We start from the raw sequence: 16,926 nt of genomic DNA, 5'->3' as shown, positions 1-16,926 counted from the left end.
GGGGGGACTCTGCCGGCCTCCTTCGCCAGAGGCCGACAGACTTCTCCTGCACACCTTAGGTTACCAAAATAAATGTGCAGTTTTGCTGTTACACTTGCCTACCCGCTGGTTCTTTTGCGCCCGCTCGGCTGGTCTTAGAAAAACAAGACAAAAATGGTATTACCCTCTGTAGAACATTTGGCTATGCCTACAAAGCTGAAGATGGACATGCATTATCACTAGGCTGCCAGGACAATTCTTGCTTTTGGCTGTTATCCTGACATCCTTTCCAGACACACCACAGGGAAATTCTTGCTCTTGCACATTTTAGCATTCATTGTTTTTTGTAATGAAAAACTGCAAAAAAAATAATTGCCAATAGTGGAATGGATCAGTAAATGAAATACTACTCAGCAGTTAAAGTGAACACATTGGATCTATGCCTTTCTACAACATTTCCAAAAAAAAAATTGACTGCAAAAGCAAGTTGTAGATAGATACGTACAATATGATCTGATTTATTAAAATATGTAAAATATTTCAAACCACGTCAGAGAGTGGTTTCCTCTGGGAGAAAGAGAGAGAAAAGAAATTCAAAAGAAGTTCAACAGAGGCAGTAAAACAACTAATAATTCAAGTCAAATTGTAATATTTAAAAACCACTACTGAAATAAAGAAAAATTTAAATTTTTGTCACTTTACAATCTTTTTACAATGAACAATGTCTTTTTTTTTTTTTCTTTTTGAGACAGAGTCTCTCCCTGTCACCTAGGCTGGAGTGCAGTGGCAAGATCTTGGCTCACTGCAACCTACACCTCCCGGATTTAAGCAATTCTCCTGCCTCAGCCTCTGGAGTAGCTGGAATTATAGAAGCACACCAACACGCCAGGCTAATTTTTGTATTTTTAGTAGAGACAGGGTTTCATCATGTTGGCCAGGCTGGTCTCAAACTCCTGATCTCAAGTGATCCACCCGCCTTGGCCTTCCAAAGTGCTGGGATTACAGGCGTGAGCCACCACACCTAGCCACAATAAGCAATATCTTAATCAGTTTTTAAATTCATGAATTCAGCTCTTACTGTGTCTGATGTGTAATTTTACACTTCTTTTCAGTTCTTTCTTTTAAAATTCAATTTCTGCTTTGCCATATTGCTCTTTAGAAATATGTGGCATAAGGCTTAAAACCATAGCAATGCAAAAAACTATTTTTGGAACTCATTTAAATTTGTGTTTGCTGGAATTTATATTTCTATGGAAACAAAAATGAACCCAAAACCACACAATAGATAAGACTGTTTCAAACAAAGAACAAAGTCCCATCCCTGAGGGCTCTTATAGGCTATAAGCCCCAGGAACAGAGGACAACACACAGAAACCCGAGTAGGAAGGAGGTCCTAGGCCAGGGGAAGGGGAGCCAGTAACAAGATGGCTTCTTGGAATAGATGGGTTTTCTGGATGGTTTTGAAGAGAGGAATGCAAAGGCCCATCCGTTGATGGTATGCTGTCCTATATGTCAAAGTTTAGGGGGAAAAAAGTCATAAGGACTAGTGTGGGCAATAAGACAAAGGAAGCAGTTAGGAGGGACATTTAAAGGGAGTGGACAGAAGGGCCCACATGGACAGAGCCAGAGGCCTTGGGAGGTGGCGAGGGCTTGCACCCAGGCAGGGAAGCAGGCTGCAAGGAGAACTGTGTCAAAGCCTGAGGGGAGGGCATGTTCAATGACAGACTGCGGGGATGCTTGAGTTTCAATGAAAAGGATAAATAGGGAAAGGGTCTCATAACAGCAAAAGAAGACGCAGTCAGAATTTCATTAATGGATTCATATATATGACATATATTCACATATATTATATATGTGAAACCAGAATGCTAGAATGGAGCCACCAATTTTTCAAGGAGTATAAGGTCTATGCTACGAGAAGGGGACAGAAAACATGTGAGGAAGGGACAAATATCATAGCAGGTAGAATGACAGTAAAGTACTTCGTAGGCAAGTAGAACAAACCCTGTGACAAAAAAATTCAACTTAAAATGGTAGCAAAACAGCCACTATAAAATCTAAAACAGAACACAAAAATAAGGCCCCAAACAGAGGAAGTCTTGAAAAAAATGGAAAGTGATCATAATTAATAGATTAACAAAGCATAGAATTCTAAAGATGATATAGACATAATCACATTGATCTCTTCTTGGTATGTGAGGGAAGGAATACCTTAAATTTATGTTTTTTAAAAATATCTCAGAAAAAAAGACAAATTTGTTACAATCCTTATTTCCATAAAGGCTTTTTAAATATTTAACATCAAAGGCAACAGAGGGAAAAAATTGTTTTTAATTTTCACATATCCTCTCTTACTCTTCTACAGGACCAAGTAATATATATCCAGGACTTTGGGTTGAATTTGTTTCTTTGGTTTCAATACTACTATGTAAATTATAATAAAATAGCAGTAAAAATACATTACATGTCTCCTTCAATTTGGAATCATTAAGTCTCTTTTGGGTAATTCAGAACTAAAATGTTTCTATAGGGTTCTTACATGATAATTCCTACTAGAGGCATCAAGGAATTTACAATGATTTGATTTGTCTCGGCTCCTGAACAATCTATTCATTCTGTATACTCATGTCCATTAAATTCAACTAAAGTCTATTCTACAATAAAAGGGAGTAAACTTCTGATACGGAAAACAACCCTGATGAGTTTGAAAATTATTATGCTGGGTACGAGAAGCCTGACACAAAAAGAATACGTACTATTTGAGTTTGTATAAAATTCTAGAAACTATACACTAATCTAGAGTCACAAAAGTCAGATCAGTAGCTCAGGAGCAAAGGAGGTCTTACAAAGAGATATGAGGCAATTCGGGGAGGTGATGGAAATGTTCTCCGTCCTAATTGTGTTGGTAGTTTCACAGGTGCGTACCTATGTCAAAAGCTCATGGAATTGTGCACTTCAAGTTGATGCAGTTGTATACTTAAATCACACCTAATTAACTTATTTAAAAAGTCAACTACATAATTATTTCAAAATAAAAAGTTTTAAAATTCAACTAAAGATATAATACAATTAAGGGATGAAATAAATAATTTTTCCAATGGTCTCAAGAGTCAAGTTCTGGGCCAGGCGCTGTGCCTCACACCTATAATCCCAACACTTTGGGAGGCCAAGGTGGGTGGATCACTTGAGGTCAGGACTTTGAGAACAGCCTGGCCATCTCTACTCAAAAATACAAAAAAAAATTAACTGGGCGTGGTGGCAGGTGCCTGTAATCCCAGCTACTTGAGAGGCTAAGGCAGGAGAATCACTTGAACCCGGGAGGCAGAGGTTGCAGTGAATGGAGATCGCGCTGCTGCACTCCAGCCTGGACGGCAGGAGCGAAACTCCGTCTCAAAAAAAAAAAAAAAAAAAAAGTCAATTTCTGCCTTCTAGATGGTGGCAATTTGAAACATTGAAAGTTGGTGTACTGAGGGGTGGAGCAAGATGGCCGAATAGGAACAGCTCTAGTCTCCAACTCCCAGCGGGAGCGACACACAAGACCGGTGATTTCTGTATTTTCAACTGAGGTACTGGGGTCATCTCACTCGGGAGTGCCGGACAATCGGTGCTGGTCAGCTGCTGCAGCCCGACCAGCGAGAGCTGAAGCAGGGCGAGGCATCGCCTCACCTGGGAAGTGCGAGGGGGAAGGGAGTCCCTTTTCCTAGCCAGGGGAACTGAGACACACAACACCTGGAAAATCGGGAAACTCTCACCCCAATACTGCGCTTTAAGCAAACGGGCACACCAGGAGAATATATCCCACACCTGGCCAGGAGGGTCCCATGCCCACGGAGCCTCCCTCATTGCTAACACAGCAGTCTGCGATCTAACCACAAGGCAGCAGTGAGGCTGGGGGAGGGGCGCCCGCCATTGCTGAGGCTTAAGTAGGTAAACAAAGCTGCTGGGAAGCTCGAATTGGGTGGACCTCACAGCAGCTCAAGGAAACCTGCCTGTCTCTGTAGACTCCACCGCTGGGGACAGGGCACAGCTAAACAACAACAACAAAAAAGCAACAGAACCTCTGCAGACGCAAACGACTCTGTCTGACAGCTTTGAAGAGAGCAGTGGATCTCCCAACACGGAGGTTGAGATCTGAGAAGGGACAGACTGCCTGCACAAGTGGGTCCCTGACCCCTGAGTAGCCTAACTGGGAGACATCCCCCACTAGGGGCAGTCTGACACCCCACACCTCACAGGGTGGAGTACACCCCTGAGAGGAAGCTTCCAAAGTAAGAATCAGACAGGTACACTCGTTGTTCAGCAATATTCTATCTTCTGCAACCTCTGCTGCTGATACCCAGGCAAACAGGGTCTGGAGTGGACCTCAAGCAATCTCCAACAGAACTACAGCTGAGGGTCCTGACTGTCAGAAGGAAAACTATCAAACAGGAAGGACACCTATACCAAAACCCCATCAGTACGTCACCATCACCAAAGACCAGAGGCAGATAAAACCACAAAGATGAAGAAAAAGCAGGGCAGAAAAGCTGGAAATTCAAAAAATAAGAGCGCATCTCCCCCTGCAAAGGAGCACAGCCCATTGCTAGCAACGGATCAAAGCTGGTCAGAGAATGACTTTGACGAGATGAGAGAAGAAGGCTTCAGTCCATCAAACTTCTCAGAGCTAAAGGAGGAATTACGTACCCAGTGCAAAGAAACTAAAAATCTTGAAAAAACAGTGGAAGAATTGACAGCTAGATTAATTAATGCAGAGAAGGTCATAAACGAAATGACAGAGATGAAAACCATGACACGAGAAATACGTGACAAATGCACAAGCTTCAGTAACCGACTCGAACAACTGGAAGAAAGAGTATCAGCGATTGAGGATCAAATGAATGAAATGAAGCGAGAAGAGAAACCAAAAGAAAAAAGAAGAAAAAGAAATGAACAAAGCCTGCAAGAAGTATGGGATTATGTAAAAAGACCAAATCTACGTCTGATTGGGGTGCCTGAAAGTGAGGGGTAAAATGGAACCAAGTTGGAAAACACTCTTCAGGATATCATCCAGGAGAATTTCCCCAACCTAGTAGGGAAGGCCAACATTCAAATTCAGGAAATACAGAGAACGCCACAAAGATACTCCTCGAGAAGAGCAACTCCAAGACACATAATTGCCAGATTCACCAAAGTTGAAATGAAGGAAAAAATCTTAAGGGCAGCCAGAGACAAAGGTCGGGTTACCCACAAAGGGAAGCCCATCAGACTGACAGCAGATCTCTCAGCAGAAACTCTACAAGCCAGAAGAGAGTGGGGGCCAATATTCAACATTCTTAAAGAAAAGAATTTTAAACCCAGAATTTCATATCCAGCCAAACTAAGTTTCATAAGTGAAGGAGAAATAAAATCCTTTCCAGATCAGCAAATGCTTAGAGATTTTGTCACCACCAGACCTGCCTTACAAAAGACCCTGAAGGAAGCCCTAAACAAGGAAAGGAACAACCGGTACCAGCCATTGCAAAAACATGCCAAAATGTAAAGACCATCGAGGCTAGGAAGAAACTGCATCAACTAATGAGCAAAATAACCAGTTAATATCATAATGGCAGGATCAAGTTCACACATAACAATATTAACCTTAAATGTAAATGGACTAAATGCTCCAATTAAAAGACACAGATTGGCAAACTGGATAAAGAGTCAAGACCCATCAGTCTGCTGTATTCAGGAGACCCATCTCACATGCAGAGACATACATAGGCTCAAAATAAAGGGATGGAGGAAGATCTACCAAGCAAATGGAGAACAAAAAAAAGCAGGGGTTGCAATCCTAGTCTCTGATAAAACAGACTTTAAACCATCAAAGATCAAAAGAGACAAAGAAGGCCATTACATAATCGTAAAGGGATCAATCCAACAGGAAGAGCTAACTATGCTAAATATATATGCACCCAATACAGGAGCACCCAGATTCATAAAGCAAGTCCTTAGAGACTTACAAAGAGACTTAGACTCCCATACAATAATAATGGGAGACTTCAACACTCCACTGTCAACATTAGACAGATCAACGAGACAGAAAGTTAACAAGGATATCCAGGAATTGAGCTCATCTCTGCACCTAGCGGACCTAACAGACATCTATAGAACTCTCCACCCCAAATCAACAGAATATACATTCTTCTCAGCACCACATCGCACTTATTCCAAAATCGACCACATAATTGGAAGTAAAGCACTCCTCAGCAAGTGTAAAAGAACAGAAATTATAACAAACTATCTCTCAGACCACAGTGCAATCAAACTAGAACTCAGGACTAAGAAACTCAATCAAAACAGTTCAACTACATGGAAACTGAACAACCTGCTCCTGAATGACTACTGGGTACATAACGAAATGAAGGCAGAAATAAAGATGTTCTTTGAAACCAATGAGAACAAAGATACAACATACCAGAATCTCTGGGACACATTTAAAGCAGTGTGTAGAGGGAAATTTATAGCACTAAATGCCCACAAGGAAAGCAGGAAAGATCTAAAATTGACACTCTCACATCACAATTAAAAGAACTAGAGTGGCAAGAGCAAACACATTCAAAAGCTAGCAGAAGGCAAGAAATAACTAAGATCAGAGCAGAACTGAAGGAGATAGAGACACAAAAAACCCTCCAAAAAATCAGTGAATCCAGGAGTTGGTTTTTTGAAAAGATCAACAAAATTGACAGACTGCTAGCAAGACTAATAAAGAAGAAAAGAGAGAGGAATCAAATAGACGCAATAAAAAATGATAAAGGGGATATCACCACCGACCCCACAGAAATATAAACTACCATCAGAGAATACTATAAACACCTCTATGCAAATCAACTAGAAAATCTAGAAGAAATGGATAATTTCCTGGACACGTACACTCTTCCAAGACTAAACCAGGAAGAAGTTGAATCCCTGAATAGACCAATAGCAGGCTCTGAAATTGAGGCAATAATTAATAGCCTACCAACCAAAAAAAGTCCAGGACCAGATGGATTCACAGCTGAATTCTACCAGAGGTACAAGGAGGAGCTGGTACCATTCCTTCTGAAACTATTCCAATCAATAGAAAAAGAGGGAATCCTCCCTAACTCATTTTATGAGGCCAACATCATCCTGATACCAAAGCCTGGCAGAGACGCAACAAAAAAAGAGAATTTTAGACCAATATCCCTGATGAACATCGATGCAAAAATCCTCAATAAAATACTGGCAAACCGGATTCAGCAGCACATCAAAAAGCTTATCCACCATGATCAAGTGGGCTTCATTCCTGGGATGCAAGGCTGGTTCAACATTTGCAAATCAATAAACGTAATCCAGCATATAAACAGAACCAAAGACAAGAACCACATGATTATCTCAATAGATGCAGAAAAGGCTTTTGACAAAATTCAACAGCCCTTCATGCTAAAAACGCTCAATAAATTCGGTATTGATGGAACGTACCTCAAAATAATAAGAGCTATTTATGACAAACCCACAGCTAATATCATACTGAATGGGCAAAAACTGGAAAAATTCCCTTTGAAAACTGGCACAAGACAGGGATGCCCTCTCTCACCGCTCCTATTCAACATAGTGTTGGAAGTTCTGGCTAGGGCAATCAGGCAAGAGAAAGAAATCAAGGGTATTCAGCTAGGAAAAGAAGAAGTCAAATTGTCCCTGTTTGCAGATGACATGATTGTATATTTAGAAAACCCCATCGTCTCAGCCCAAAATCTCCTTAAGCTGATAAGCAACTTCAGCAAAGTCTCAGGATACAAAATTAATGTGCAAAACTCACAAGCATTCTTATACACCAGTAACAGACAAACAGAGAGCCAAATCATGAATGAACTCCCATTCACAATTGCTTCAAAGAGAATAAAATACCTAGGAATCCAACTTACAAGGGATGTAAAGGACCTCTTCAAGGACAACTACAAACCACTGCTCAGTGAAATAAAAGAGGACACACACAAATGGAAGAACATACCATGCTCATGGATAGGAAGAATCAATATCGTGAAAATGGCCATACTGCCCAAGGTTATTTATAGATTCAATGCCATCCCCATCAAGCTACCAATGAGTTTCTTCACAGAATTGGAAAAAACTGCTTTAAAGTTCATATGGAACCAAAAAAGAGCCTGCATTGCCAAGACAATCCTAAGTCAAAAGGACAAAGCTGAAGGCGTCATGCTACCTGACTTCAAACTATACTACAAGGCTACAGTAACCAAAACAGCATGGTACTGGTACCAAAACAGAGATATAGACCAATGGAACAGAACAGGGTCCTCAGAAATAATACCACACATCTACAGCCATCTGATCTTTGATAAACCTGAGAAAAACAAGAAATGGGGAAAGGATTCTCTATTTAATAAATGGTGCTGGAAAAATTGGCTAGCCATAAGTAGAAAGCTGAAACTGGATTCTTTCCTTACTCCTTATACGAAGATTAATTCAAGATGGATTAGAGACTTAAATGTTAGACCTAATACCATAAAAACCCTAGAAGAAAACCTAGGTAGTACCATTCAGGACATAGGCATGGGCAAGGACTTCATGTCTAAAACACCAAAAGCAAAGGCAGCAAAAGCCAAAATTGACAAATGGGATCTAATTAAACTAAAGAGCTTCTGCACAGCTAAAGAAACTACCATCAGAGTGAACAGGCAACCTACAGAATGGGAGAAAATTTTTGCAATCTACTCATCTGACAAAGGGCTAATATCCAGAATCTACAAAGAACTCAAACAAATATACAAGAAAAAAAACAAACAACCCCATCAAAAAGTGGGGAAAGAATATGAACAGACATTTCTCAAAAGAAGACATTCATACAGCCAACAGACACATGAAAAAATGCTCATCATCACTGGCCATCAGAGAAATGCAAATCAAAACCACAATGAGATACCATCTCACACCAGTTAGAATGGCAATCATTAAAAAGTCAGGAAACAACAGGTGTTGGAGAGGATGTGGAGAAATAGGAACACTTTTACACTGTTGGTGGGATTGTAAACTAGTTCAACCATTATGGAAAACAGTATGGCAGTTCCTCAAGGATCTAGAACTAGATGTACCATATGACCCAGCCATCCCACTACTGGGTATATACCCAAAGGATTATAAATCATGCTGCTATAAAGACACATGCACACGTATCTTTATTGTGGCGCTATGCAGAATAGCAAAGACTTGGAATCAACCCAAATGTCCATCTGTGACAGACTGGATTAAGAAAATGTGGCACATATACACCATGAAATACTATGCAGCCATAAAAAAGGATGACTTTGCGTCCTTTGTAGGGACTTGGATGCAGCTGGAAACCATCATTCTTAGCAAACTATCACAAGAACAGAAAACCAAACACTGAATGTTCTCACTCATAGGTGGGAACTGAACAATGAGATCACTTGGACTCGGGAGGGGGAACATCACACACTGGGGCCTATCATGGGGAGGGGGGAGGGGGGAGGGATTGCATTGGGAGTTATACCTGATATAAATGATGAATTGATGGGTGCTGACGAGTTGATGGGTGCAGCACACCAACATGGCACAAGTATACATATGTAACAAACCTGCACGTTATGCACATGTACCCTAGAACTTAAAGTATAATAAAATAGAAGAAAGAAAGAAAGAAAGAAAGAAAGAAAGAAAGAAAGAAAGAAAGAAAGAAAGAAAGAAAGAAAGAAAGAAAGAGAAAGAAAGTTGGTGTACCATTCTTTGAAGAGCCTAGTAAGCACTTTGGATCCTGGAAGTGTTTGGAAAGCAGCACCTCCTTCTAAGAAGCGGATTATTGATGGAGCTTCCATCTGAACAAACAAGTTGAAATCACAAATGCTAAACAAACAAGTTGAAGTCACCGGATGCTAAGGAAGAGTAGTATTATTCAGTCATTTTCTGGTTCCCCAGGAACAGACAGTTTTGCTTCCAGTCTTGCTTGCCAAGAGCCTCTGTTCTCAGTGAAGCAAGTGCTCTCAGCAAGGGTGTATCTGGTGGGAATATGAACAACCTGAGCCTAGACATGAGGCCAAAAAAGGAGCTGCCTTTCCTGCATCTGCTTTTTTTTTTTTTTTTTTTTTGAGACGGAGTCTCGCTCTGTCACCCAGGCTGGAATGCAGTGGCTGGATCTCAGCTCACTGCAAGCTCCGCCTCCCGGGTTCACGCCATTCTCCTGCCTCAGCCTCCGGAGTAGCTGGGACTACAGGCACCAGCCACCTCGCCCGGCTAGTTTTTGTATTTTTAGTAGAGACGGGGTTTCACCGTGTTAGCCAGGATGGTCTCCATCTCCTGACCTCGTGATCCGCCCGTCTCGGCCTCCCAAAGTGCTGGGATTACAGGCTTGAGCCACCGCGCCCAGCCCTTTCCTGCATCTTCTATGGTCAGCTATTACCCATCTTAAGGGTGAAGATGAATAAGTACCAACAGCCTACTCATGATCACATCACCAGGATTCTCTCCTGCACCTTGCTGGAGCCCTCGGTTTTATGTTTAGTGGTGAGGACCACTTAAGTCATGGCACAGGCAGGGCTAAGTGTTAGGCAGGAACCACTACAAATTTCCTTTTCATGCAAAAGAGCAGCTCAGAATGAGCACTTACCTTGAGCACCGCAGGGCTGGGCCCATCAGCTCTATCTCTGATCTAGGCATAACTCTCCCATTTACCCCAAATCCCCAAGGAAAAAAGGCTAGCAACAATAGGAACTTTGGAGGAGGGCTGCTACTAAACTCTTTCAGAGCAGTTCTGATTGAGAAAATCTTTTTTTAAAAAGCAGTTACTATTTCCTCTCTCAATATGCTTTTATAGGGTTAAGCATGCAAACTGTGAGGTCTTCACTGGCCTTAAATTTTCAACTACAAAATGGGTATAATAACAGTACCTATATCATAAAATTGTGGCAAACATTGAACAAAATAAAATATATAAAGTGCACAGGAAAATGCCTAATACAGAGAGAGTACTCAATACATAAGAGCTATTATTTAGGTAAGAAAACCTCAGACTTATACTGAAAACAACAGGGAGTTAAAAGGTAAGAGTAATGTTGAGAAAAGGATCGATGGATAAGACAAAAGGAGCAAAACAGTCTCTGAAATAGAGCGTGAGTTTTCTGTGCAAGCTGTAGAAAACAGCCATACGAAACGCTCAGTACATGAAGGACACATAAAGGACACTTTTGCCTTCCTTTCTCAGGAAATCAAAGAAATCCAAGTTTTTAAGAAAATCAATTTTTAACATTCAGCCAATCAACCAATTTATCTCTAGGAGTTTTCTCCTTGAGATATATTGCAAAGAGGGATTTCCTTTTGATTGTGGTGCCGTGTGTTTTACAAGGCAGCAAGGAAAGGCTTTTACACACAGCTGAGCAACAAACAAAGAAAAGCTGACCAGACCGATCAAGTGGGACTCATTGATTTGATGGTAGAAACTGTTGCTTGACTGCAAGTTGCAGACGATTTTAAATTGGATGGGCTTGTGAACATCTAAGAAACAAGGAGGTAATTTTAAAATTTGGAAGTCTGTGAACTTTGAGTTGCATAATATAACGATAGGTGAGACAGAGTCAAAAATACTCATTTAGAAGAGTAAGAGAGAATATGTCAAAATTATGTCAAAAATATCTGTACAGACATAGAATGGGAAAAGACCAACTTAGTACAAATATAGCCTAACACTACAAGTTGAAAACAACCTGAATATAAGTCAGCAATGTTCATGATTGTAGGCTGTATAAACAGGAGCCTAAGTTATATGATTGGAAAGTAACTGCTTCCAAAATCCTCAGCATCAGCTAGCAATAAAGTTAAGAATGCAATTCCAGGGATTCAGCCTGGAAGTTTTCCAGATTATCTGGAGTAAACTGCCAAGAAAGTGCAGTGACACTTCAGAAAGATTCTTCTTTCTGTTTTCAAGGCGAATTGTCATTTTCTCCATCTTTTTGACCCAGTATCTCTTCTTATGGAATTTACAACAAAATTATGTTATAAATTATGTTGATAACTGTATACCAACCCATTAGGTACCTACCAGGCGATCTTGAATTTTATCTACAAGTGTTGGATCACTCAACAGTAAAGGGGGTTCACTGGATGAATCCCCAGAAATCAAACGAAGTTTGGCTTCATTGACTACCGTAGAAAGTCCAATGGTGATAAATGATATTCCTGAAATTCTGGCATCTTCAGAAATACTTTGAACATCTGGATTCTTTGGATGGTCAATGCCATCAGTCATCAGCAAAGCCACTTTCACACCATCCTTACGCCCTTCTCTCTTAAGTAGCCTAGTGGCATTGGAGATGGCATAATAAGAGAAGGTACCTTGCCCTATTAAATTCATAGACTTAACCTTCTGCTTAAACGTCTGCAGGTCCTTCCAAGAAGAAAAAGGTGGATCAATTTGGACAGAGCTGCTAAACTGAAGGGCTGCCAGTTTGATGTCATATTCCAAAGAGCGACCAGGAGTCAATTGGAAAATCTTGTCACTCAAGCTATCCACAAAATCTTTCTGTTTATCAAAGAGGACAATTTTAGAACTTTCAGAGCTGTCCACGATGAAGACAATATCTATGAAACAAATGGAGCCTGAAACAGAGTAAAAAGGTTAGGCAAAATAATTATTCATATCATGAAAGAAATTTGCATAAGGAAAGCCCTGAAGTGGTGTGTTGTATGTATATTGTTTGGTGTTGAGAGCAGTGTGAGGAGAGTAAGAGAGACACATTGGACAGAAAGCTTAAATTGTAAAAACCTAAATGTCTAAGTTTATAAATTATTTTCTCCTTGTAAAATCATGCAAATTAAAATAAATAAGATATCATATATTCTGAGCATCTTTTCAATGTTAAACCTGCTGAAAGTGGGAGGAAATGGGAAGTCAAGATGCATCACATTTTAAAAATCCAACTAACACTGAGCATAGCTGTCTAGAAGTAAATGATACTCTAATTCTCAGGTTGTGTCATATTGGTGAGTCCCTATTTTTTTTTAACTTTCTTGAAATCAAGGTAGAAAATGACTATACCCCTTGTACCAAGAGTAAGTGGGGAAGAAATCTAACTTAAACACAACTTAAGTTTAAATCCCAGCCCTGTATCTCACTAGTTAATTTGTCTATGGCCTTGAGTATGCCACTCAACCTCTTAAGATCTCAATTTTTTTTATCTATACTATGAGTGGCAATCTTCGTCCTGCCTGTTTTACAAGGTTACTGTGAGGCTCAAATGAGATAATAAGTGCACAAGTGCTCTTATTAAAAACTCTTATGTGATATAAGTATGTCAGGTATATCAGCATCATGTAATTTTATCAAAGTAGATTACCACATGTATACATGTATATGGCTTGCTATTTATATCAAATGCTATTTAGAAAAATTCACAGAAGTATTTTTAACAGGCTAAACTTAAAAACAAACACATTTATTTTTACCCTGGACATCACTTTTCCTTTCAAGCAAATTTGGCTTTGGTTCTTTCTTTCTTTGTCCGGATACTGTTTGACTCATAAACGCTGACAAAAGCAGGGTACAGAAGACAAAATATCTGTTCCACATTATGGTAGATGGTGAAAAATCATCTGCCTTGTAGCACCTTTAATAGAAAAGTCAGTTACAAATACTTTAATAAAATACGGTGTTTGTTATTTTAAAATTTCAAGCCAGCAGAGTTGAAAACTGTCATGTGACTGGAAAAAAAGAGGTTTTCATTCATATTTCTAGAAAAATACTCACATTGAGATTTTAAAAGATTTAAATCCAAATAAATCATGGCACCATGACCAAACATTTATTAGTGAAAGTTTCTGTATATTCAAAGAACTATATTTAAGTATTCTTAATTCCCCATTGTATTATGAGGAGCATAGAGTTGGGAGAGCCATTTAAAAACATTTCAATCCCACTCTGTATGAGTACTGTGGTTCAGTCACAGGGTCTGCTTTGACATTTCCAAATTCTTCAGGGTGAATTCAGATTGCTATATGGTCATTTCATTCACTTTCATTATAACTGATTCCTGACAAATCTAGTATTTTGTAGAATTGTAGATAACTACCACCCTTTTAGGCTTAATACTACACACATAACTTCAATGAGTTCTGAGGTCAAAGTAAAAATTCAATTGCCCTTCTGTTTGCATAGAACCCTATTTCTCTTTTCTACCTTAACTTTGGAAACTTTGTCTCCACCAGGAGTTCAAATCTGCATATCCAATGAATCAAAAGAATATGAGAGCAAAAACAATAGATTTTCTTAAAAGCAACACTTTTCTTCCAGGGATGGCTAAAAGAACTAATGAACAGAAACAGGACTTAAAGCCAAGAAGCACCCCCTCTGAATAGCCCTGTGAAACTGTTTTTCTGGGCAGATTAACAATGAAAAATCTAATTCTATGTTGAAATCCTGAATCTTCATCAGTCAATATGCCTAGCTACACACCAAATGGCTCTTAAACTCACAGATTTCCCTGGGAGGAGAAGACTCATGTGTTGCTGCCTCAGTATACCCAAGAGAATGGCAACGAGAAAGCTTATTTCGAATCAATATTTAGTATGGCTTAAAAATGCTTGCCTGCTGAAACTATATTGACTTCAGGAGTTCTGGAAAAGGAATCACATTTTCCTTCTTTGGCACCTTGCCTTTAGTGGATAAGAATCTAGGAAATCACGAGCACGATTTTTCCAGACTCTGAATAGAGGGTGGAAATATATGCAAAGGCAGTGAGGAGTGAGATGGAGACTGACTTTTTTCATACATGCCAGATGGATAAACCCCAAAGGGAAACAAAACTGTTGGGTTAGAAGAGGACCAATGGATGGCTTCATGCCACAGTCTGCTCCTCACATAGCATCATCTAGCTGGAAGTTTGTTAAAAGAACTTCGGATAGATATGACCAAACATCTTGGGTAGCAATTGGCCAAATGCCAACTGATCCTCAGACAATGTATACCAAAATGTAAAGAGAGCTGGGTATTAAAAACGAAACAAAACAAAACCAAGAAGTGTGCTAAGGAAACAGAACACACAAAGGCCGTCTCTCCCCAAGTTATACCATTGCTAAGCAAGGAAAAAAATAAATGATGTACAACTTTAAGTCTGAAGGTTAGTGTAAAGATAAGGCTATATGAAAAACACAGGTGTTATTGCATTTTCAAAGGGGAAAGGGAATAACACCATGGCCATGGTATTACATATGACTTTTCTCTTTGGTTGAGTTCATACCATAAGGAACATCTCAGAAGTTCTGGAAACAAGAGACTGAGAATTGAATTCCATTGAGAACTGAGCAAGATTTTATAAGCAACATAATCAAGCAACTCTTCAAAACCCTTCATGTAAGGTTTTAGAAATACTGGCTTTAAATAAAGATTTATCTTTTCCCAAAACTAAGCACCTGCTGTTACTGTTTTCTTGGCATATAATCATGAATTCATACCTGACCCCTGTATATATGATATTCACAAACATAACTTTTCCATTGACAATAATCACAATATATCACATTTTATTCTCATTTGCTCTGACATTTTTAATCTAGCGCTCCCAAACCAAAGTCTTGTTATTTCTTTCTGTTTCCCTATTGTAGCCAGAGGACATTTGCATACCTCTCTAGTTTTGTTTCTCTAGTTTGTTAGTTCTACTGCTTCCCTGAAATATCTTTCTCCTTTATCAATTTGGCATCTTGAGAGCCCACTCATTTCTTATCACTTTCTACCATGTTTTATTTTGCCTCTGTTTTTAATAATTCTCACCTTTCCCTCTTTCTGATGTCACATACAAGCAAAATAGGTTTCAGAAAAAACAGTGCCATTAGTTAAGTGAAAGAAATGTGAACCTCTGTGTTTACTATAGGTTAAATTTTATAAATGCAGAAACAATCATAATTTATAATCAAATACCATATTTTTACTTTTGGCCTAAAATTTATTTGGGGTAAATATCAGGATCAATAAATAAATCCAAGATACTTTATTTTTTATAATTTTTCAAAAATAAAATGATCTTATAGCAGAGTTCACCAACTTTAATTACAATGTTTGCATCTCAGTTTCTCCACAAATATAAAATGATTGAATAAAAACTTCATTCAAATTGACAAATTAGCCAAGTTGTAAAGTATTCTATAACTAATTCTGAATTGTAAACCCTGTTCCAAATGGAGAAAAAGATGTCCTAAAATATATTAACATCATTGTAAAACAATTTAGAAGACTGTAAGTTAAAAATCAATTTCAAAATAACTTTAAATTTTAAATTTCTACATTTTAACACTGTTAATATTTTTCTAATAATTGATTTGAAGTAATTGCAAAGAACACAAACTTTTGACAAGCTTTCTTCACCTAATAAGTATGTAAGTCATTTAGTCTTCCACAGTTCCTTGATGGTCCTATCTGATTTCAAGTGACTAAAATAAATCCATTATGTCTTACCTTATTAAGTTTGTCAAACAGGAATTAAAGACTAGTTGAGTAAATGCCAACAGCAAGGACTGTGGTAGGGGGTGAAGTTAGCTATTTGATACTGTTCTGTTCTGTGGGAAATAAAAGTCTTTGCTTTAGGATCTTTTGCAGTCTTTTATGCATGTTTATTCGACTAAGTTAAAGCAAGAGTGGTCAGGCACTTGGCCAGGGTGCAAGATCTGGGTGGGATCAGTAAGCAATTTAAAGGAACAGTGTCTTTCAGAATGAAACTGTGTTTTCCAGACTCTTGTAAAAACAACTTCAGAGAACTTTCTGCATTTTAGGCATTGGTTGACAGCCTGCCTTTTTTCTCATGCTATGTCCTTCTCTTTTTATTGCTACATTTTTTTGCCTGGGGGATGTGCTCTAAGATACTGGTTCTGAACATCTCTGTGAAGGAGTATAAATGACACCAGACTCAGATTCAAGCTGTTTTTTCAAGAGAGGTAACAGTTTGATTGTTATTAAAG

General features: G+C 39.0%; 1 protein-coding gene across 1 annotated transcript in view; it reads right to left on the bottom strand.

Moving 5' to 3' along the window:
* COL28A1 (collagen type XXVIII alpha 1 chain) overlaps positions 1 to 16,548 on the bottom strand; it is a 179,295-nt gene extending 162,747 nt beyond the window's left edge. Inside the window, exons 1-3 of the mRNA XM_023224880.3 lie at positions 16,427 to 16,548; positions 13,426 to 13,586; positions 12,023 to 12,579 (exon numbers count right to left, since the gene is read on the bottom strand). Of these exons, the coding sequence (XP_023080648.2) occupies positions 12,023 to 12,579; positions 13,426 to 13,549 (681 nt within the window). The 5' untranslated portion in view covers positions 13,550 to 13,586; positions 16,427 to 16,548. The remainder of the gene's footprint in view (positions 1 to 12,022; positions 12,580 to 13,425; positions 13,587 to 16,426) is intronic.
* Between the last annotated feature and the right edge of the window lie 378 nt (positions 16,549 to 16,926).

This window comes from Piliocolobus tephrosceles, chromosome 8, assembly GCF_002776525.5.
Source record: "Piliocolobus tephrosceles isolate RC106 chromosome 8, ASM277652v3, whole genome shotgun sequence".
Taxonomy (NCBI): Eukaryota; Metazoa; Chordata; class Mammalia; order Primates; family Cercopithecidae; genus Piliocolobus; species Piliocolobus tephrosceles.
This window is presented reverse-complemented; position numbering and strand designations above follow the sequence as displayed.